Here is a 22,562-nt window from a genome sequence, read left to right as displayed (position 1 = left end):
TTTCTTACTCTTGGGTAAAAATATAAGCATATGCAATAATCTATAAAAACTGGGCAGATACACATCAATTTGGAAATCAAAACAGTTTTTAAAATTTAGAATATAAAACAATCTCAAACCTACAATAAATAACAAATATCCAGGTTTCCACTCCCTAGATTTTTAAAATGTTAACATATTGCCACACGTCCTTCAGAGGTTTTTTTTAAGAAATAAAACATTATAGACGCAGTGTTAGCCCCCCTATCAGTCAGGATTCAGTGACAGAAACCAGAAACAACTCTAGTTATTTTCAGCGGAAGGGATTTGACATAGAGGAGTGGGCACTTACAGAATTGTTGGAGGCTGGAGGAGCAAGCTTTAGGCCAGCTTTCCAGGAAAGAGCCCAGAGCAGCACCACAGAACGGGACGCCGAAGAAGCTCCTTCCTCCATCACAGGGAGAGAAGCAGAAGATCAGAAAGCCGCCAGAGAACACTCGGTTCGAGGCCATGCTGCCATAGTACAATCCAGAATCAGGAAGCCACCATCGCTGCAACGATTGGACCCATTCTGCACCTGCTAGATCTGTACTGGCCCAAAATGGATGCCTCTGCCCTCACCTTGACACGGGAGGCTGGTAAAGGGACACTGGGATGCCTCCTGAGGAACTCAGCACCTCACGGCAGCACTTTTCGACAGAAACCGCAGAAGTGGCCGAAGCATGGTTTCCACTTCTTTCGGCTTTCCAAATCTCCCACAAGGGCATCTGGCAGTTCTCAGCACGACGTTCATGGGAATACCGGCAACCAAAAAAATAAGAAAGATGCCATAGAACAATGTAGTAGAAACTTCTCTGAAGGGTCTTCAAAATCAGATTTTCATCCATATATTAGCAACAACATACTTTAAACCTGCAAGGCCTTTTCTACCTTTTGATACATAATTAAATGTTATCTATCATGAGTTAAAAGTCCTGCCTTTTTATCTGAATGCCTATAACACCAACCCTGTATATCACCCATCATACTACTTTTATTGGTGACCATGTCTGCCTTGTACATACCACTTATCTTCCCAATTAGACAGTCCTTGAATGGAGAAATCGAATCAAGCTCCCTCTTTCGACCCCTAACATGGGTCCTTACATGTGGCAGCCAGCCGAATTACTTATTGACTTGACTTAAATGAAGCAACCCTCGTCCTTCTGGCCCAGAAAAGAAACGGAGGCAGAGGAGAGAGCTAGCTCACTGCTATCTCAAAGGCTTTCTGTCCCTCCGGGTTTGCCTTTGTACAAAATGAAAATTTGACTATAAATGTATTCTTTTCCAGGGACCAACAGTATAACCAGCCACCTCATCGAGCTGGAGTTCCTGAGGAGTCCTTGGAGTGTCCTGCAGAGTTGAGAGCCCTAGGTCCCCAGGCTCCATCCCCAGCTGCTGTCCCTAGACCCCTTAGTAACCTTCCAGCCAGAGGGACTCTGAAAACAAGCAATTTGCCAGAAGAGTTACGTAAGTTGTTTGCAATGTTGTTTTTCCTTCTTTTTGTCAGGTCTTATACTTTCAGAGTACTTGATGATTATTCCCTCATAATCTTGGGAAATAAATTTTACTTCTTTACTCTTCACCAAAAAAAGTAACCAGCATTTTGTATGGATGTTTTCAGTGATTCTGACACTACCAGCAATCCTCACAAAATGCTTACCACAAGATTTTCTTCAGCATATACTCCAATGACAATCCCAATGCTTCTCTCTTCTAAATGATGGTCGTGAGTGGACTAGTCCCTGGGTAAATTGACTGGATGTCCGTGTGGTATTGGCCAGGGACCTAGCGTTTCGCCATAAATTAGCCGCAGCCATCAAGAACGAGGTCATTTCCTGTAGGAGTGAGCAATCTTGTTTGGAAAAAGTGGTCTCACATTCTCCATACTGATTTACAACCAAATGCAAACTAAGCCTTTTATTTAAAGAAACATTCGACTAAGTGTCAGGTGATGATTCTTTTTCCATATTTTGCAGCCAGAACCCGAAATGTTGAAATATCACCAAAATGGTCTCATGTTAAGGTCAGTCAGGACAGTAAGTTCCAGAAATCTTACAAAAGCAGCCACTACTTGTGAAATTCTTATATTCTGTTGTGCTTGCTAGAGAAGCTCAGGTAATTCTAAGAAGCCCTTTACAAATCTGGGTGCCTCTTTGAACCAAATATGAAAATTAAGCCTTTTGCATTTGCTAACTCCCATCCAGGGAATCTGTGCTCTCTAGTCATTTAGGACTCTGGAAGATTTCTATGGCAAAGATCCACTGTTGTTTATCATTCAAAAAAATTTTTTAATCTTCTTAAAATCTTACACATTTTATTTATTTATTTTTTAAAAGATTTTATTTATTTATTTGACAGAGAGAGAGAGAGACAGCGAGAGAGGGAACACAAGTAGGGGGAGTGGGAGAGGGAGAAGCAGGCTTCCTGCAGAGCAGGGAGCCCGATGCGGGGCTCCATCCCAGGATCCTGGGATCATGACCTGAGCCGAAGGCAGACGCTTAACGACTGAGCCACCCAGGCGCCCAAAATCTTACACATTTTAATCCTGAGTATTTCTGGAGAATGGATGCTGCCTTGCATAGGATAGAACCCTGATGTCAGTCTATAGATCATATTTATCTTACTATAGTCTATAAAGGAGTCCTAAAATTCTTACACAGGAGTTGGTTGAATAGTAGGTGTTAAGGATACATTGAGTGCTCTCAATATGCCTGGCTGTTTGAAATGAGTCAATATGACCATTGTACACACTTCTATTTGAGATATCTATTTCAAAAAAAGACCAGAGCCCAAGCATAGATGAATATACACACACTTATATTTTCTCTCTAGCCTTCCTTTCTTCTCCACTCTCTGCCCCAGGGACTTCCTGAGATTGAGCCTGTCCATTCAAGACTAAAAGCCAACACACAGGGATTATTCATCTGTCACATTAACATGCTAGCCAGATAATTTCCCACAAGAGTTTAGCCTGAGAAAACATTGGTTTGCGTCCTGACTGGGTCAGGCTCATGGGCACAATGCCATCGGTGGCTCCAGGCTGACCTAGGGAGGAGGCAGGGAGTCAGTGATGCTGGATGCCCAGAGGTGGCATCTGTCCTTCAAGCCGCTGGCGTTCCTATAACATTTCTGCTTTCATGTACCCCAACCGCCTGACCTTTCTCCCACCAGTGAGTGGAGAAAGGGCAGGAGGGGGTAAGGAACCACTTCCTCCCTCTCCCCTAATTGCTCTTGTCAAGCAAGAGTTCAGGGCAACAGAGAGCATCATGAGATCAGAAGAGGACACTGCTGGGTGGCCCCTTAGCAAGGTTCAGCTTCTTGACCTGCTGCGAGAGTATTCCTTAGGCACAGTGCCAAGTGTCTCTAAGAAACCAGGAGGTGGCCTGATCTCAAGGACCTGCGGGTTCCGGGTGATGGATTTTGTTAATGCCTCACGTGGTTTTTCAGCAGATCTCCTTGGTTTGTCTCAGGCTGCCAGAATTCTTCTTTTCCTGCACACTGGGCAGTCTGCACCCCCCTTAGACAGACCCCCTGCCTCTTGGCCTCTTGGGGCCTGTGCGTCTATGTCCTGAGGACAGCAATTCTCCCAGCTGCCGGCGTAAGCCCTCAGACCACCCCCATCCCAAAGTTTTACTTTATTATACTAGAAAGACAAAAGACATCACATACAATTTACAAGTGTTCGGAATAGAATAATCTGACTAGTTTCTAATAAATGCAAAAAATCTCTCTTAGGGAAAGTCTTTATCACCTATTCTATGGACACAGCCATGGAGGTGGTGAAATTCGTGAACTTCTTGTTGGTAAATGGCTTCCAAACTGCAGTAAGTATTTTATCTCGAGAGAAGGCTGAACGATTAAAGTGAGTACAATGAGAAGAAAAACAAAGGGAGAAAAAAATATAAATAACTGTTGAGGTTTCAAACTATCTTATTTGAGTTACGGGATTATGAACTAAATGCTCATGGATGGAGGTAATTATTTTCCAGGTTTTAAGCTATCCAGAGGCTCTAGCACTTATTTCTTGCATGTTTTTTGAGCGATTCTGAGTACCTCCAAACAGCCAGACTGCAAATGCAGCGTGGCCCCTGGCCTGAAGCAAATCCTGGGCTCTTGCTGCACTTCAGACCTTTGCCCTTTTTCACCAAGCACGACTGCTTTGGCTGCGATTCCTGTGGTGCAGGAGGCTGCAGGCTTCCCCAGGCCACCTGCTTATTGTACCAGGTCCTTCTGTGGGGCCCTGGGCGGTGAGGCCTGAAGTACAAGGCCCACTGTGCCCAGCTGCCTTCCACACCTTGATGGGGCCACGGCTCTCCGGAGAAGGACTCCACGGCCAGGTTCTCAGCTGGTCTAGTCTAGTTCCAGGGGAGGTAGACAACCCAGGCCTGTGGCGCACTGTGATCTTGGCTCAAGGAATCTCAGGAAGCACACACTCCCCAAGTTTCCCTGCAGTGCCTTCCAACAGCACAGCTTAGTCATGTACGCTCTTCTGTAGGATAAATAAAATACCACCAGAGGCCACTCCAAGGGCTGGCTTTCCTAAAACACTGAGATCACATCTTTTCCTTCCCAGAGGCCCCCTTGGGGCATTTAGTGACAGTGAATTCTAGAGAGTGGTGAAAAATTAAGGAAAACAACCATGAATAGCAATGTTGAAGGATAAAAAAAAAGAGAGATAATAATGAAATGTCTATTTTAATGATTGCTTGGCATTATTTAACAGTTTTTATTGAATTTTTTCTTTATCCTATACTTTTTCTAATGGGAGTGTCCACAAGTTTAAAATGTATACAATATATACATTCCAACTTAGTGACTGCATAGGAACCAACATTTCAGTTTCTCATTTCTGAAATAAGAAAGCACTGTGGCAACCACGACATAAAATCAAATTGCAGGTCATAAGGCCAACATTTCAGAAAAGATCCTACTTTTGGTCATTTCCAAATAAGCATACAGATTGCCCCTGGAAAAGAGGATAGGTTTTTATGACCTTACCAATCAGGGGCTACTTAGACATAATTTAAGTCTGTCCTTGATCCTGATCACTATGAAGCCTTGTAGTAGAATCACAGAGCCCCACCCTGGACAGCTAGGTTACTATATTGATACATTAAGAGCCCCTTAGTAGGAAAAATAAAACACTTAATGGGTAATCTAAGGGAAGTTTAATGAAAGGACAATTTTCAAAGCTCTAGGTAAATTTTAAGAAATCCACAGGGAACAGAGCACTATCCTGGGACTAGCAAAAGCGGGAGTTGCTACCACCCCTAGGTCTGAAGAGACAAGGGAACAGTGGTTACAACCTGAAGAAGGAGGCTGTATTGGTTTGCTAGGGCCGCTATAAAGACAATAGATATGTATTTCCACATAGTTCTGGAGGCTGGACGTGTCCAAGATTAAGGTGTCGTCAGGATTGGTTTCATTCTGGGCCTCTTCCTCGGCTTGTAGATGGCCACCTTCTTCCTATGTCTTCACGGGGTCTTTGCTTCGTGCATCTTAATCTCCTTTTCTAAGGACACCAGCCATGTTGGATCAGGGCCCACCCAGAGGACCCCATTTCACGTTAATTAAATCTTTAAAGGCTCTATCTCCAAATACAGTCACACTGAGACAGTGGGGGGTTAAGACTTCAAATAATGAATGGGGCAGGGGGACACAATTTGGCCTGTAACAGTGGCTGTGTACAGAAGCTATGGACTTTGGTGGAGATCTGGAAAGACAATCCAGCATATTCTGCCTCCCAGAAAGCCCACCTCAGTAGCAAGAAATAATTTAGGTGCTGGGTTAACAATTAAAATAACCATTTATTGAGTAATTAACTTCAAGCCCGGCATTATGATATTGCCATGTCCAATTGTTTTAATCCTTACAACCATCCTGGGAAGTAGGTTTGTTAACCACATATTACAAATAAAGATAATAAGACTTAGAGAGTTTCAGTGATGTTTTAAAAGTTATACAAGTGGGAAGTGCAGAAGCCAAGAGTAGACCAAGAAGAGAGTCCAGCTGTCTGTTTCTTCTCAACCCCGACGTTATATTGCTTCTGTCTCATATAATAGAAGGGGGTTACCAATCCACTCACAGAATGCCACACAAGCTTTCTCAAGATTACCTCATGTATGTGGTACATACCATGTGGTCACTGGCCATCTGACATTTTATTTTATTTTTTTTTTAAGATTTTATTTATTTGAGAGAGCGAGAATGAGAGAGAGAGAGAGAGAGCACATGAGAGGGGGGAGGGTCAGAGGGAGAAGCAGACTCCCTGCTTAGCAGGGAGCCCGATATGGGACTCGATCCCGGGACTCCAGGATCATGACCTGAGCCGAAGGCAGTCACCCAACCAACTGAGCCACCCAGGCGCCCGGCCATCTGACATTTTAAAACAGGAATCATCCAAGCCAAAAGGAAAGCCATTCCATTTTTGATGTTCCATCAGTAAAGAAACATATTCTGAACTTGCCTGACGTACTGTATGTGTCTGACAGTTTGGTGTACTCGAGGCACTTTCTCGCTGCACAGGAAGAGTAGAGTCAGGATGAAGAGGTAAGGCAGACATACACGAGACATTTAGCAAATGAAAGGATGTTATAATAATGTGTTAACTGTCCAGGGCCACTGGTCACAATGGGGCAGAGGCGGGTGAGGTGAGCACGAGGAAGTCAGCGTGTAGGGAGGATTCACAGAGCAGGGAGGCTTGTGCTATGCTTTCAGGGTGCCCGGGAGTAAAGCAGACAGGACACGTGAAGAAAAGAGGTAGATGGCCTGGAGAGCTTGCCGAATGGCTAGGACTCGATCAGTCTTAAATGGCGGAGTGACATTTAGGACAACTGATCTGAGAGCAGTGTGGCTGAATCATATACCCCTCCTCGAGGACACTGTTCCCGAGTCAGCCATTCCAGTATAGCATCCGTCTTCTAAGCAAGAGCACCTTATATACATGCACATTACTCTCTGGCTGCCCAACAAGCCGGAGCCCCAGAAAGGCTGCCTTATTTGGTCTTCTGAAAAATAGAAAATAACTAGTTTTTCTCCCCTTCAAATATTCCTTTGAAGACTTGATATTTAATATCAGTCTTTTCAAGGCCCAAGAGTTCTGCTTCTTGACTTTCATCGTAAACCTTTTCCCACCATCTCAGTAATTGTTTTTTCGACTGTTGCTTGGATTTGCTCCAAGTTTCATACAATCCTTTTTAAACGGATAGATCGAAACTGGACATAATACCACAATAACGACCTGGCTAATGCAAGGAAAGTGCCCGAATTGTATCTCAGTATCTCACCCCACACATTCATTAAAATGTTCCAGGCTGATATCATGTTAGCCTTTCAAATTACACACACACACACATATATATATATAGCTGGCTTATATCCAACTTGGTCTACTATGTCTCTGAGATTTTTAAAACATAATTATTGTGTAGCCAAAGATACATTTTGATGTGTACCACTATATCCTAATAATGGATATTAAATACTTAAATGCCTACTAATGTTGAAATAGGGAACACTTTAAGAAAACTGTATTTTGGTTTTTTTAGACTTTTTTAGACTTACATGTTCCTCCCTGCAAAATCATTCGTAATTTTGCCAATCTTAAATGCATGTAGTCTCTTGTATTTTCTCTTGCTCTAGAGAAAGCTCCTCATTAAGAGCCACCTCCCACATCTTTTTCTTGTAGATTGACATATTTGAGGATAGAATCCGAGGCATTGATATCATTAAGTGGATGGAACGCTACCTTAGAGATGTAAGTACATTCCCAAATTCTGAGCTCATTTTCTGGTGGAAAAAGACAATTCGCCTGTAGAGTTATTTTATGAAAGAAGCCCTGGCAAACCCACCAAGTCCAAAGCTGAGAAAGTCCCAACAAAGCCTCCCTTGTTGGCAGCCGTGCAGAGACCTGCAAAGGAAGGATGGGGTCACCCTCGTGGACATGCACAGGCAGGAAATAACGGTCAAACCAGACACAGGTGGTTGATAACAATCAGAGCAAACAATTTTTTTGACCAGAATGGGAAAAGAGGAAATGAAGGCAGGGAGTAGGGTGGGAGCGACAGAATTCAATTTAATCCGAAGCTACCCCAAGTGTTTTGCAGGATCGGGTTCCAGAGCTTTCCCGGGAGGCTGCCCGTGCCGCGCACCTCCCCGCCCCCCCACCCAGGCGCCCACTCGCAGCCCTGTGATTTGTTTTCCACTGACAGAATCTATACTGACCACTGGGACACTCTGTGCTTTAACAAGATAGAAATTGATTGCTGCCAGTGTGTCCGTGTCGGCTGCTTCAGCTGCTGCTTTTGGAGCGAGCGGTGGGGGACAGAGTCTCAGCAGGCTGGGGCTTTGTGGTTTCTTTTGTCTGCAGCCTGATGTCCGCTCTCTGCGGAGGGGGCCGCTCCTCGTGGCTGTGCGAAGGGCACGCGCGCAAGCAGGGCGGTCAGGAGCGCAGGAACGACAGCTTCCCTCCAGCGGCCGGAGGGAGGGGGCTTTTCATCCGCGCCCTTGCACAGCCTCTCTGCCACCATGCGGAATTGCTTGGTGATTCGGCCTTCCGTCAGACGTTTGTCAGTGATGACTCTGCAAAATGGTGGGCAGCACCGCCTCCCTTAAGGAGCGCTTCTCGCAGAGCTGCGTTTGAAGGGAGCCGGGAGGGAGACGGAGGGGAGAAGGGGAGGCAGGAGTCTGCCCGAGAGGGGGGACGGGGCCTTTCACTCTCCACGGAGAAGGAGCCGGGCCCTCCAGTCGGGAGTCTGGCAGAACGCTTACAGCCCTGCTGGCCGGTTTCCAGCCTGCCTTCACCAAATGGACCGCACTTTACACTTCCATAAACATGCTTTCTCTCTCATTAACAGAAGACAGTGATGATAATTGTAGCAATCAGCCCCAAATACAAACAGGACGTGGAAGGTGCTGAGTCGCATCTGGACGAGGATGAGCATGGCTTACATACTAAGTACATTCATCGAATGGTGAGTGGTGAGGGGAGCGCAGCACCTCGCCGCCCCTCACAGAGGGGCGCTTTCTTCGGTGAAGGCCTGTCCTCCGCTAGAGACCAATTGAAGGTGGCACCGTGAGGGGTAAAGAACCCCAGGCAGGAGTGGGCAATGTTGGTTCTGGCCCTGGCAACCTTCGGGACTGTGGGCAAGTGACCCCATCTCTGGGACTCAGTTCCTGTCAGTAGCAAGGGGAGATTCATCTGTGAACTCTAACTCCCAAGGCTCTGGAAAACAGTGCTCTGCTGGCTTGGTTGTTCACCAACAAATGGGCAGTCCCATGAGGGGCCGGGGACAGGGCTGTGAGGAGAGCGGGCTCCTGCATCTGTGTCCTATTCTGTCCCCTGACTTAGACGCAGAGTATCGGAGTGGAAAGGACGCATGCTATTGTGTCACATGGACTTGGTTCAAATTCTGCTTCCTCGTGTATAGTTGGGTGACCGTGGGCCACCTGCCTAAACCTCTCTGTGCCTCCGTGTCCCTCATCATACGATGGGTCACTGACACTTACAGTGTTGTGAAGATTCAGTGAAATAATGTCTGTGAAGTGTATGGCACATCTCGATGCTCAGATCAAGGGGAGGGATTGTTCTGAGCTCATGGTAGATGCGCAACGGTCCACCGCCACACCTGAACCATGGGGCCTGGCCAAACTAAAGCCAGTGGGAGAAATTTATAGGAAGATAGGCTTGCTTGGCATCTGATAGAACGTTCTGACCAAAAATATCACCCAGCTTTGGAATTGGCTGTTTTGTGAGCTAGTGATCTCCCTGCTTTCCAGGATGACAGAGATGCTGTGGAGACAGTTCCGCTTCACTAGGACGCTGGAATAGACTTGCGACTTTCAAAATGTTCTGTGGAGTCCCTACTGGGTGCCCATCGGTGCTGGGGGTCAGAGCGGCTCTGAGCCTCCCACCCCACCTCAGCCAGAGCCGGTTTGCCTTTCTCAGGCTTATTTGTTTACCAAAGATTCTGAGATTTTAAAAAGGCTTGACATCCACTGGACTAGAACTTGTAAGCTCCATTCCAACTGGAACATTCCACAGGCACCTGGAATGGGCAGAAAGGACCACAGACTAAGACGGGAGTATGGGGCAGGACGCTGAAGTGGCCCAGACGGAATAAGTAAGCGGCACAAGGCAGGACCCAGGCAGGCCTGAGACGGGCAGCTTTACCTCAGGGGAAGCTGACTGAAGTCCGGGTCTGTCCTGTGGATCAGGAGCACAGGAAAAAGGCAGAGTGGGTGGGTGGGTGGGTGAGGCTTCCCCATCTGTCTCCTCTTCTAGCAAGTGCCTACCACTTATTTGAGATTAGAACCAACCCAGAGTAAAGGCCAAGGCAGGGTGGTCAGGTCAGAGAGTAAGGCCAAGGAATCAGGAGATAAGCGTCCGCCATTCCATCCTCTCCCAGTCTGACAGCCCATGGGCAGGGCCCTGCAAAGGGTCACGGCTGGCTGCTGCAGGTCTACATGGCCCCAAAGCACTCCATGTCCTGTCTGCATCTCTAGGAGCCTGCTGGTCCTGGGAGCTGACAGCTGGTGTGTGGGATGGGCTTCCGGTCCCTGCCAGTTCCTGAGGGGACCTGACAAGCTCTGCTGGTGTGCGGCAATGCCAGGCAGTAAAACACAGCCCAACCCCAGAGCCTGTCTGATGGTGCCCCGCCAGGAGCCAGATTGCCTCCAAACTCAGTTTTCTGGGGACAACGATGTCTTGGGTCCTTCCTTATCACTGGAGGGGTTGAGGAGGCCAGATAAGAAGACCTCCAGGTCCTCTCCGGGCAGCAGAAGCCTTTAGGACAGAGGGAATGAAGAGGTAGCCATGAGTAACGGCATCATACGGCCAGTGACCTCACAAAAAGCCCAGATCTGGAAATAAGAGAGAAAGCATACACTGCGGCTCTTTGGTCGCCAGCCGACTGGGCGGCTTAGTGGACAAGCAAAACTTTACGGATTCAGTGTCCTGGATGGAAGTCAGAGACTAAATCCAGTTCTTCCCTTGTAACTTATAAACCTGTGCCCTTCCTTTCACGTGTTTGTCCTGGTGATTGGTGTTTACATGTTGCACAGTACACAGATCACTTTAAACTAAGACAGTGGTTCTGAGAACAAAAAACCTTGTGGAGCATTCGTGTGTGCAAGTGTGTGTGTGTGTGTGTGTGTGTGTGTGTGTGTGTGTGTGTGTTTATGAGGGGGTTTCTATGGTGACTTCAATAACCAGCTGTCACCACTGTCACTTTCTTCTCTGTCCTGTTTTTATTCCCCTGCACAATGAAGACTTCTCAGTGATAAAAAATCAATCGGAAGATGAAATACTTGGGAACACATAATTCCTCATCTCCTTGTCATCAGATGACTGAGAGCTTTGTGCTGGTCACAGCACTAGGAAGACTCCAGCTCCCCTCACCTTGAAAATTCTGGGTTTGATAGAGTTCTTGGCAGCTAAGTCTTTGGGGGCCACCGCGGTGTCAGAACAAACTGGAACTGTGTGGGGAACCTACAGTGTGGCGGGCAGAGCTCCTCACAGTTGGCCCCCAGTCTCATCTCCCACTCCCTCCCCACTCCATCCTGTGCTCCAGCCACAAAGCATTGCTCGCTGGTCCCAACCCCACCAACGTTCTTTCACACCTCCAGACATTTGCTCATGCTGTTTCCTCTACTGAGAATGTCCTTCCTCTCATCCCCTACTTCCTCTGCCTGACCAACTTCTTGTCTTTCAGTATCTAAGTGACACCTCCCTTGTAACTGCCCTTCAAATCACTGATGCAGAATGGATGGCCCCCATTTTGGGCTTCCACAGCAATTATATACTTTTCACAGTGCCCTGTGGTTGGCAGTTTACCCTTCTTCCTGCTCACCAATCTGCTGGCTTTGGAAGGTTAGGAATCGGGTCAGCAGTGTTCTGGTAACCTGGTTCTCAAAAAAAAAAAAAACCTGATTTGTAGCATTTCCCCATTTCCATGGTATAAGTACTCTCATCATGGCCAATTTCAAGCTACCAGTGTAAAATCACTGAACACAGAATTAGGAAGGGAGGCACACAACTGGCTTTCGTGAGCCGAGGCAAGCCCGCTGAGCACGCCCTGGAAGGTATCCTAACCCCTGAAACCCGAAGTCTAGCACAGAGTGTGACCTTTAATAGGCCTTCAATAAATGATTAATTGAGTGAATGGCATGCATGTGTAATGGGGAGACCTTGAAAGTCTCGGTGTGTGGCACTCAAGGAAATCAGAATAAAAATGCTGTCAGGACTTGCCGGGTTCTGGGTGCCATTAACTCCTCCTCCTCATTCCTGAAATCAAACCTTCAAATTCTTTCTGTTCCAGATGCAGATTGAGTTCATAAAACAAGGAAGTATGAATTTCAGATTCATTCCTGTGCTCTTCCCGAATGCTAAGAAGGTAAACAAAAAAATAAGCAAGCAAAAAACCTTACAATTCAAGCTTTGGTGTGCTTGCTATCTGGGATTTTAAGTGGAAAAGCTTGTGAACTCTTTATCAGTCCTTAGAGATAACAGTGTTACCAGAAAGATCCACAGGTTGTAGCACTCAGCTCAGCAGCATGAATCAGGAATCAGGAAGGTTTTAAGGTGTTATCTGATGGACCATCGCTGTCCTAATTGTTCAAACAGCCATTACACACAAAGAAGTAGTTTGCGTTTTAACTCATGAGAGAAAAAAAGACTGTTCATCTGATACTTCTTATCTCTCATACATAAAAGTCAAGATATGTACATTTTTTTTGCTGACTGTCCACAGACGTATTTTGGTGCACAGAGTTCAGCTCTCAGATCTGTAGATGACAGGAATTAAATCTACACAGTGACCAAAGTGAGCTTTGCTGTGGTTCATGGGAGGGTTTTTACACCAAAAGAACATGCCAGCAGGTTTGGGCCGTGGGGACAAAAACCATCTGAAGCCATGTTCCAGGCTTGGCAAGGAGAAGGGAGAGGTGTAATGAATGTCTCGAGACTCAGAACACAGCACCCTGGGCTCAGGCCCAGCTGCACCCGGGAGGAGCCCTAAATGTCAGGACTGCGTGGAGACTTGTATGGGGCAGGAGGCAGAGACCAGCTGAGAGGACCCAGGGTTCAGAAGCTCAGCCCCCATGCGATAGCGCATTTCCGCCCCTTGCCCCAGGCTCTCATTGCTCCCACTGCAGGATCTCCTTACTGGCCTTCCCGTCTACTTTGACCCTGTACTAACCACCCTCTACTCTACCATCAAAGAGGAACATCCAAAATGTAGATCTGATCTGCCTCTCTCCAGCTTGGAAACTGTGTGGTGGATTCCAGCTGACTCCAGGATCGCATCCGCCTTTCTTCGCGTGGCAGATGAGGCCCCGTAGAAGAGGGCTGAGCCCACGTGCTCAGGCTTCTCTCCCCACCGTGTGCACAGTGACTCTGCTCTGGCCATGCCGGACTATCTCAGCATACCCCCACACCTGCCATGTTCTTTCATGTTTCTGTGCCTCACACGTTGCCCCCGCTTGCAGTGCCCTTCCCTCACTTGTCTGGTAGTCAACTCTTGCTTACCTTCTAGCACCCAACCTCTCTAGATTCCGCTGCCCTCTCGTTCCCTTGCCGATATACTAAATTGTTCCTCTTTTGAGCACTCTTAGCTCTAGTGCCTTGAGTCAATGGGATGTGGTTGGGAGGGGAGGGGCTGGGGGAACATAGTGATGGAAAAGGAGACTGACTTTTAGTTGGTTTTATTGTTTTTTTAAAACTTCTTCAGACAACCCCCTCGCTGCCTGTGCTCAGGGCAGACTTCTCCCACCTCCTGCCCCTTTGGTACACCATTGCCTAGAAAATAGTTTCTTTACAGTTTCATTTACATTCCATCATTACGCCGGGAACTCCTCAAGGCAGTAACTGTGTCTGTTGGATCTGGGTGTCATCCACACCCAGCATGATGCCTGACACGTAGCAGGTGCTGCTTCTAAGCTTATTCTGCAGTCTCCAAAGGGATCCCATCCACTCAGAGAAAGACCTACAAGGCCCTAGCTGACTCAGGCCCCTCTACTTCTAGACCTCCTCTCCTACTCTCACTCGCTCACTCTTCTCTGGCCACACTGGCCTGTTGCTCCTTGAACAGGCCAGGCACGCCCCCACCACAGGGCCTTTGCACTGGCTGGACCCAGACATCCACAAAGCCGGGTCCCCTCCGCTCTTTTAGGTCTTTGCTTATTTTCTCAGTGAGACCTTTCCTAAACACTCCACTTAAAGCTGCAAACCTTTCAGCCCTGCCCAGTGCTCCCTCTCCCCTTTCTCTGTCTTATTTTTCTCCACAGTATGTATGACCATCAAACACACTATGTATTTTACTTATTCGTGTCTGTCTCCCCAACCAAATGTCCACTCCGTGAGGGCAGTCTGAAGCGGCACCCTCGCGATCCCTGGCTTAGTTTCTGCTTTTCGCCTGATCACAGACCTGGTGGGCTCCTTCTCCTGCAGGCCAGATCTGTGTGGCTAGAATGAAAGGATAATGAATTAGATTAAGCCCATAGCCTTGGCATACTTCTTCTGAAGCCACAAAGGAATTCCCATCACTCTGCATGACCTCTGTCCTACCCCTTTTATGTGAAGGTGGTGAAAAGCACGTTGAAATGCAAAGGGCAGGTAGCCTGGGAGGCTGACGGAAAATGCCTCACACATGTGGTTTCCATAATGAGATCGACAGCTTACACCCGAAGCCAGGAGCATTGCACATGCTAACCCCTTCCAAAAGCCAAACAGCACAACTCCCAGGAGACGTCAGTAGGGCACGCCCACGAAGGGAAGCCATAGATGTCTGGGAACTGAGCCTGGGCTCTGGAATCCAGGGTTCTCTCTCAAGGCCTTCACTCCTGTCCTTCCCTCTCCCATAGGAGCACGTGCCCACCTGGCTTCAGAACACTCACGTCTACAGCTGGCCCAAGAATAAGAAAAACATCCTGCTGCGGCTGCTCAGGGAAGAAGAGTACATAGCCCCTCCCCGGGGGCCCCTGCCCACGCTTCAGGTGGTGCCCCTGTGACACCCTCGGTCCCCAGAGCCCTGGGCTCATGCCGTGTGTGTGTGTGTGTGTGTGTGTGTGTGTGTGTGTGTGTGTGTTTGGGGGGCGGATCCTGTTCCCACAAGACTCTTCCAGCAGAGGCCATCTGTTCGCAGTCCCTCTCAGAGGGTTCCCCCCACCCCGGAAGGCCTGTCCTGCAGACGACTTCTGCGGAGACCTCCACAGACCCTGCCTTTCCAAAAGAGGCTGTGGCTGTTCTGTATTCCCTCCTTCTGATGCCCCCAGCACGTTGCTCCTCACAGTCTGATGCCTCTCCCTGCTTAGCCAGTAGATAGAGAAATGATGTCACAGTGAACGACCACAAACCCCCTCCCGTTGCTTAAAGCTACTTTTATGAGTTAGCCAGATGCTCGCGTGTCCTCGGACCAACCTGATTCGTGTACAAATAATAAAATGTTTACTCTTTTGTAAGATTGTATTTTGCTTTATCTCAAAGGAGATAGATGTGTGTTAATTCCTAGTGACATGGGCAGTTGCTTCAGGAAAGCTGCTTAGATGCGATATTAGATGAATGTAACTGACCGGTCTGTATGAGAGGATTAGAGCCAGATAGTTAAACAATCCCTTTTAACCTAATCTTCAAAGCTTTATTCTTGCGGTAGAACTTTTTAACAAAACCACTCCTGTACACCACACAGCCATGATTCTAAGTAGACTCTAAATCAAGCCTGGCTGTGCACGTAAGAATATCCGTGGATGGGAAGCACAACAGCTGCGGTAGAAGGCGGGCCGGAGCAGTGGTTTGTGCTCTGGTCTTGCTCCTACCACTAACTAGCTGTGTGACCTTACGCAGGTCCTTTCACTCACCTGAAACCCCAAGGACTCGCTTCTAAAATGACGTGGACAGAGGTATCTCGAGGGCCCTAAGTGTTTTAAGGTCTGGGACCTAAGTTCTAAATACTCTTTTGAAGAATGACTGAGTTTTTGTAATTATATCGCCCGGAGGATAAAATTACATTTTCCCAACAGGGACATTTTTCACTTTTTTAAAATCTCATCAGCAATACCCTCACATTAGTAATTTTAGAAACATATATATCTTGCTCATCTGATCTCAAGAAAACACAAACATATCCGTATATGAGATATATATATATAATCTACATAAGCTCTAAAGCAAGGTGGGGTGACGTTAGCTATGGGCTAAGTAGTAAGAAATATGAAGATTTTGAGGTGGGGGGGTGGGAGGAGAGAGCTACTGTTTCCTGTTACCTGTGTACCTCATCTCCAAAACAAGGCTCAATGGTGCTACGAGATAGTTCACCCCTTGTATGTCACCGTAGGGAAAAGACAAATACCAACTATAAATAAGAAGGTTTGCTAATGAATTGCAAGGGACACAATTTCATTTATTTGTTACCGATGTCTACTGGGTGGTAAGGTGAATGTCTTTGTTTAAAAACAGAAAACAAAAAACAAAAAAACAGGAAAAGGGAAAAAAAGCTAGTATACCTGAAGTAATCATTACTTGAAGTAAGACTATCACCAGCATCTTTGGTGCTGTAGCATCTGAGACCTGGTGGGACTATCTTGTTTGATTAATTTAAAATGCCTAAAAAACCTCCCAAACACAAACTTCAAGGCTTCTCTCTCTCTTTTTATTATCTTTTTTTTTTTTGAAGATTTTATTTATTTATTTGACAGAGAGAGACACAGCGAGAGAGGGAACACAAGCAGGGGAGAAGCAGGCTTCCCGCTGAGCAGGGAGCCCGGACGACGTGGGGCTCGATCCCAGGACTCTGGGATCATGACCTGAGCCAAAGGCAGACTCTTAACAGTCTGAGCCACCCAGGTGCCCCTCTTTTTATTATCTTTTTCGGAGGTGACACCATCATTAAGGATTCACACAATTGTAAATAAAATGACGTCAGCAATCATTTCTCTGAAATGTTTCTAGTTTGCAAGGGTTTAATAATGTGCTGTTACCCCTCCTCCCTTCAGAGGCCTGGCCTGAGCTCTCAGCCACTGTTCCCACCCCAGGTGAGTGATGAGGGAAGGTCCCTGGTGTTCCACAAATAGTCATTACACTGTTAGAGCTGGTAGCACTGGTAGCCAAAAAGACAAACAAAACAAAAAGTACACACACAAACACACACACACACACAGCACCTGACCAGGTGATGAAAGTTTGACCCCTGAAGTTTCTATGAAATCTGCTGACCACTGACATCAAAGGAATTTTAACAACTATTTGAGAGCGCTGACACCAAGATTAACACTTGGTTTATTTAGATGTCATCCCTGTCCTCGTGCATTCATCTGCAGATATTTCGGGGGTGGATGTGGGGTAGGGCTGACTCAGTAAGAAATAACCTCTTGGCCACAAGGCTTTATTCAGACCGAAACTGATTTTAGGGGTGAGGTGTACAGAATGCAAGGTTAGATGCTTGTCTAATATTTAGTAACCAACTTAAAATTTGAAATGTAATTTTTAATTTCAGGGACTGAGTGTACATATGCCTAGTTAGTTTAACTTAACCTCTATATCATCCAGAGACATCTCAGTGCATGGCTACAATCTAAGTATTAGACTAGCTATTTCTCACTTCAGTGCTCAGAAAAATGATTGTTGTCGATACTCTTTTCTTTTTTCCTATTAAATAAATCACCTATTTAAAGACTGAGTGTTTCTCAGTCGTCTCAGCAAGGGAGGGAAGCCCTCCGCCTTGAGCATTCCAGACCTTGCTTCGTGATGTTTTGCCAAGAGCATTTTTCTTAACCTCAGCCACTTCGTTAACCACCTCCTCCACCACTTTGCCAAACACCCCATTGTCACCATCACCTTTGCCAAAGGGATTGCAAAGTCCTGTGATCGCTGGGAAGTGATCCAGAAAGAGTTTCTCAAAACACAGGATCTTTCTGTTTCTTCCTAATGAACCAAGAAGAATCGGTGAGCCCCACCTCCTCACGGCGAGTGAAAAGACAAGGAAGGTTAGACTGTGGGGAAATACCGCAAAGAAGAATTGCCTCTCATCCTGAAGAATTATGCGCTACTTTTCAAAATGAATAGCTCTGTCTGAGCCCACCAACCAAATAAACAAAAACAAAAACCAGAAAGGAAGAGACACCAAAATAAATTTAATTCTTACATCACTTATTTCTGGAAACATTTGGAATTTTCCATCTGAAAGGCCCCTAGAAACCACGCACCTCGGCAGTGTACTTTTATGCATGCAGAGAGGGGGCCCCCCAAAACCATGGCTTCTTTAAGTTCCCCCTAGGACTAGAACCCAGATATCCTGGTGTCTAGTACGCAGACATTTATCTGGCAAACCTAGAAAGCTTTCTGGCTCTCGACGGTAGATTTGTTCAACAAATGACCCAGTATCTCCCAGAGGTAAACTGAGCCTCATGAACGTAGGAGGCCTGAGGGAAGATGCACCTCTGTCCTCTGGTGGCTGGAGGATTAAATGATCATGTTGCAACTTGTTCTGGGGGAAAGTCTTTGGGGAATTAATTATTGCTGTGATTAGATGGAGTGTGACTTCTCTTGAAGTAGTTTTGGCATATTTATTTATTTCATACGAGTATTATATAAAACCAAAGCACAATTTAAAAGACCTTGGCAACTTCCTGAAGCTTACAGATAAAATCTGCTGTTAGATCAATTTTGTTTTAGTTTTATCTGGCCAATCTCCACAGCAAGAACAATGAAAAATGCTTTTATTTTTAAATCCTGTAATAGTCATCTTCCTCCACAGTGCTTCTCATCTGATAAGAGTAGCACTTGTTGGAATAATGCATAGCTGTTTGGAAAATCTGCATTACCTTTCAGATGAAGAAATGAGAAAGGTATAGGTCCTGATCATTCTCCTTTGAGTTGGGGCCAGGGTGGGGTGGAGGGAGGCTGCAGAAAAAGTCCCTTTTGTCAGGAGGCACATGGACAACACCAAAGAGCCTAGCCCAATCAATAGAGCTGGCATCTGGGGAGGCCCTGTGCCCAGCAGGATAGCATGTTCTGAACTCCATACTGATTTTGTTCCATTTTCTATTGGAAAAAGCTTTCAGATAGAATCCCAGGATACTTGGTGGGAGCTGGGAAGCTTTCATGGACCCTGGGCACTCATGTGCTGCCAACTCACCCACATGCACTTCAGCCCCTCCATCTGTGACTGTGCATTTGCTCCCAAGTCCTTCACCTCTAGCCAAACAGGTGGGACCTGGGAGAGGGACACTCAGGGTAGTTGAGTTCCCTGTGTCACTTCTCAAGGAGCATATGAGTGTGGGTCCAGGTCACCCTCACCAAGGTCTTTAGGAAGTGATATTTGAGCCTCTGCTAAAACAAGGAGAGAGTCTTAGACCAAAGTGTTCCTGGGCCAAGGTGACCATGTGCCGGGGCTGCCTGCTCTTTTCTAGAAACGCTTGTATGGAAGGAATAATTGCAGTCCCCGATCCCCCAGCACTTGTAACTAAAACCACGAGGGCACACATGTCTTGTCCCTTGCCTGACCTCCCTTTGCTCCCTTCACCAGGAAGGCGCTGATGGTAGGCGGCAGCTGGGGAAAGGGGGCGGGGGGGGGGGAGAAGGCGCGAGAGAGAACTCAGGCCTGATGGAGCCCATTAGGCTTCGTGTGCAAAGCAAGTTGAGATGAAGTAGCTGCTCTGGTATGCGTCCAAACTGCTGTTCTATTTTTAGCCTCTCCCGCGTGCTTCTTTGCCCCGCACGGAGCGCCTGGGCACCTGGATCGGCAGCAGAACATGGAACCAAGCCACTCATTTGTAAAAGTGGAAGCAAGGAGGCCACTGATGCAGGGCTTGTTTATCACTGACGGGGAAGGGGACCTGGAATGTTAATGAGGACGGCTCTCTGAAGCATGCCTTCACGGTTAGCTAGGAGTTCAAAGGAGAAGGGAGCCTCAGTCCCGCGCCGCACAAATGTAAACCATGGATAGCGGGAAGGAGAAATCAATTATGCTGTCGCAGGCTTCCATGTCATTGTGTTGGAGTTGTTAGAAAAGGTAGGACAAGGACCGGATCTCAAAAGGAAACAAAGCCACATGGCCTTGAAGTATAACGAGTTTGCCATGGCAACAGATGGAAATGAGCCTCCCGGGCACCGAGCAGGTGTGTTATCTTACAGAATAAACATACTTCTCTCACTCCCTGGTTTTTATAATAAAACCTGTGTTTGGATTACTTTCGCCTCCTCTTTGTTACCCTGAGAAGTTGGCCAGGGCTCAATCAGCCCAAGGCTCTAGTGAGGGAAACAGCTTTGGTGTTATCAAAAGGGCTGCTTTAGAAAAAGCTGGCGCAGGGCTTGGCTGCCAGTCTGCACGCTCAGCAGCAGCTGGGCCGCAGGTACTTGCAAGTCCTTTGCCCCCTGCGGGCGACGCCCTCCATGGAGGGCCACTTGTCCCTGAGAGCATCAAGGTGGCATGGGGAGGCCAGGCTCTCAGGCTGGCGGTGGTCAAAAGCGGCACTCTTCCGAGGAGAGGAGAAATGCGTTTAGGCGAGGCTGGGACCCGACCGATTTCCAGCGTCCTGTGTTATCTGGGATACAGGCCAAGGGTTCCTTGAGTTCAGGGATTAACTGATTCTATCTTCCAATCTGTTATCTACAAAGTTCGGGTACTCAGAAGCTTGCAGAGAGTGGCCAAGCGCTTCCTGAGCTTTAAATCCCTCTCAGATGGGTTCTGCCATGGTGGAGTCTCATGTTCGAAATGTGCACAAACCATGGAGATTTTATAAAATCCTCCCAAGTTAAAAAGAGAAGTTTCCCTTTTTTGTGGTTACAACGCCAAAAATCATGATCAACTAGGAGAGTCTTATTTTCATTGTTCTCACTTTGTGGCTAAAAGAAAACGGGTTCTAGAGGGGAGGGGGTGGGGGGACGGGTTAGCCTGGTGATGGGTATTGGAGAGGGCACGTACTGAATGGAGCACTGGGTGTTATACCCAAACAATGAATCATGGAACACTACATCAAAAACTCATGATGTAATGTATGGTGATTAATATAATAAAATTAAATTTAAAAAAAGAAAAGAAAACGGCTCCCATTCTAGCTTCGCATAGATTTTCAAAACAGGATGCTCATTCACAACAGACTCCAAGAACACAAGACAATTCTAAACTAGGCTGGGACAAAACAGCTGAACTGGGGGCAAAACCGTCCAGCAGCGCTTACTATTCAGTAGCACCAAACGCGCTCCCCCTCCGGCCCGCGCCCCTGCTTTCCTCCCCCAGGATGCCCAGCACCAGTGCCCCTGCTCCATGTCAAGCCCCAGCCCCCCCCCCCAGACGATGCCCTGGTGGCCCCTTCCCACATACCCTTACCTTATATACACTAATAAATAAAAAATGAATGTCTGAAGAAATAAGCTCTGGTGTCAGCGGTGGAAAAAGTCTCTTGTACTAACCCTCTGAGGCAAAAGAGTATCCCCAAGTTCAGGCGCTAAACCAGGCTGGGCAGTGACTGAGGGGGGGCGTTCCACACCCAGGTTTTTAAAATTCAAGATTCTAAACTAAGGTCTTCGGATACCAGCATACAGTTCTTCGTTGAAAAGGCACAGGAAGCAGAAGTCCCAGCGCGAGCACGAAGGTTTTGGTTCCATCATGCTACTGTTTCTAATGAGACAGGTATTCAAAAGCTAATCCCAGAAAGGTCACACAGTGGGAGCTAAGCAGCAGCTAGAGATCAGCAACCCATCTACAATTAGTTATTAAATGCCTACTGTGTGCAAGGTCCTATGTTTGGCACAGAGGTGAGTGATACATGACTCTTGCCTTCAAATTATTTAAAATCTAGGGGCCCGGGCGCCTGGGTGGCTCAGTTGTTAAGCATCTGCCTTCGGCTCAGGTCATGATCCCAGGGTCCTGGGATCGAGTCCCACATCGGGCTCCCTGCTCAGCGGGAAGCCTGCTTCTCCCTCTCCCACTCCCCCTGCTTGTGTTCCTGCTCTCACTGTCTCTCTTTGTCAAATAAATAAATAAAATCTTTTAAAAAATAAATAAAATAAAATCTAGGAGCCTGGGTGGCTCAGTCTGTTGAGCATCCGACTCTTGGGTGGTGGGATTGAGGCCTGCATTAGGCCCCACGCTCAGTGCCTCCCCCTGCTTGCACATGCAGGCGCTCTCTCTCTAAAATAATAGATCTTTAAAAATAAATAAATATAAAATCTAGGACATAGATAAAATTATTTAAAATCTAGGATAGGACATGACACGTGACAAGACCAAATCAAGGCAGTACCCCGTAAATGCTAAGCCAGGGGGCCAGATGCTCCCTTTTCCCTGACCCTCATGATGACCCAGGCCTGAGCCCACATTTATGCAGTTTCAAGGTCAGACCCTCCAACAAGCAGTTGACTGGACATTTTTCCTAACAAACAGAAGACTTGCTCATTCCTCCTCCCCACACACACGTTTTAGATTATAATATTCAACATCCCTATAAACCAACACATGGGTGAGATCCAAGATTAGGAGACAGAATGTAAGAAATAGAAAAGTATGGAAAAGCACTGCAGAGCGTACGTATTAAACTAATAAATGAGG

General features: G+C 46.9%; 1 protein-coding gene across 6 annotated transcripts in view; it reads left to right on the top strand.

Moving 5' to 3' along the window:
* The window catches only part of TRAF3IP2 (TRAF3 interacting protein 2), a 41,291-nt gene extending 25,814 nt beyond the window's left edge, over positions 1–15,477 (top strand). For 2 of the 6 annotated variants that reach the window (XM_073893786.1, XM_025864266.2), the window contains 6 exons: positions 1,310–1,488; positions 3,757–3,845; positions 7,709–7,777; positions 8,877–8,993; positions 12,339–12,413; positions 14,881–15,477. In XM_073893786.1, coding sequence (XP_073749887.1) covers positions 1,310–1,488; positions 3,757–3,845; positions 7,709–7,777; positions 8,877–8,993; positions 12,339–12,413; positions 14,881–15,027 — 676 coding nt within the window. In that variant the 3' untranslated portion in view covers positions 15,028–15,477. The other 4 variants (XM_073893787.1, XM_073893788.1, XM_073893789.1 and 1 more) reach the window with 4 other exon arrangements.
* Positions 15,478–22,562: the final 7,085 nt, after the last annotated feature.

The sequence above is a fragment of the Callorhinus ursinus genome, unplaced genomic scaffold (assembly GCF_003265705.2).
Source record: "Callorhinus ursinus isolate GAN/ISIS: 27379988/994484 unplaced genomic scaffold, GSC_fseal_2.0 scaffold6, whole genome shotgun sequence".
NCBI lineage: Eukaryota > Metazoa > Chordata > Mammalia > Carnivora > Otariidae > Callorhinus > Callorhinus ursinus.
This window is presented reverse-complemented; position numbering and strand designations above follow the sequence as displayed.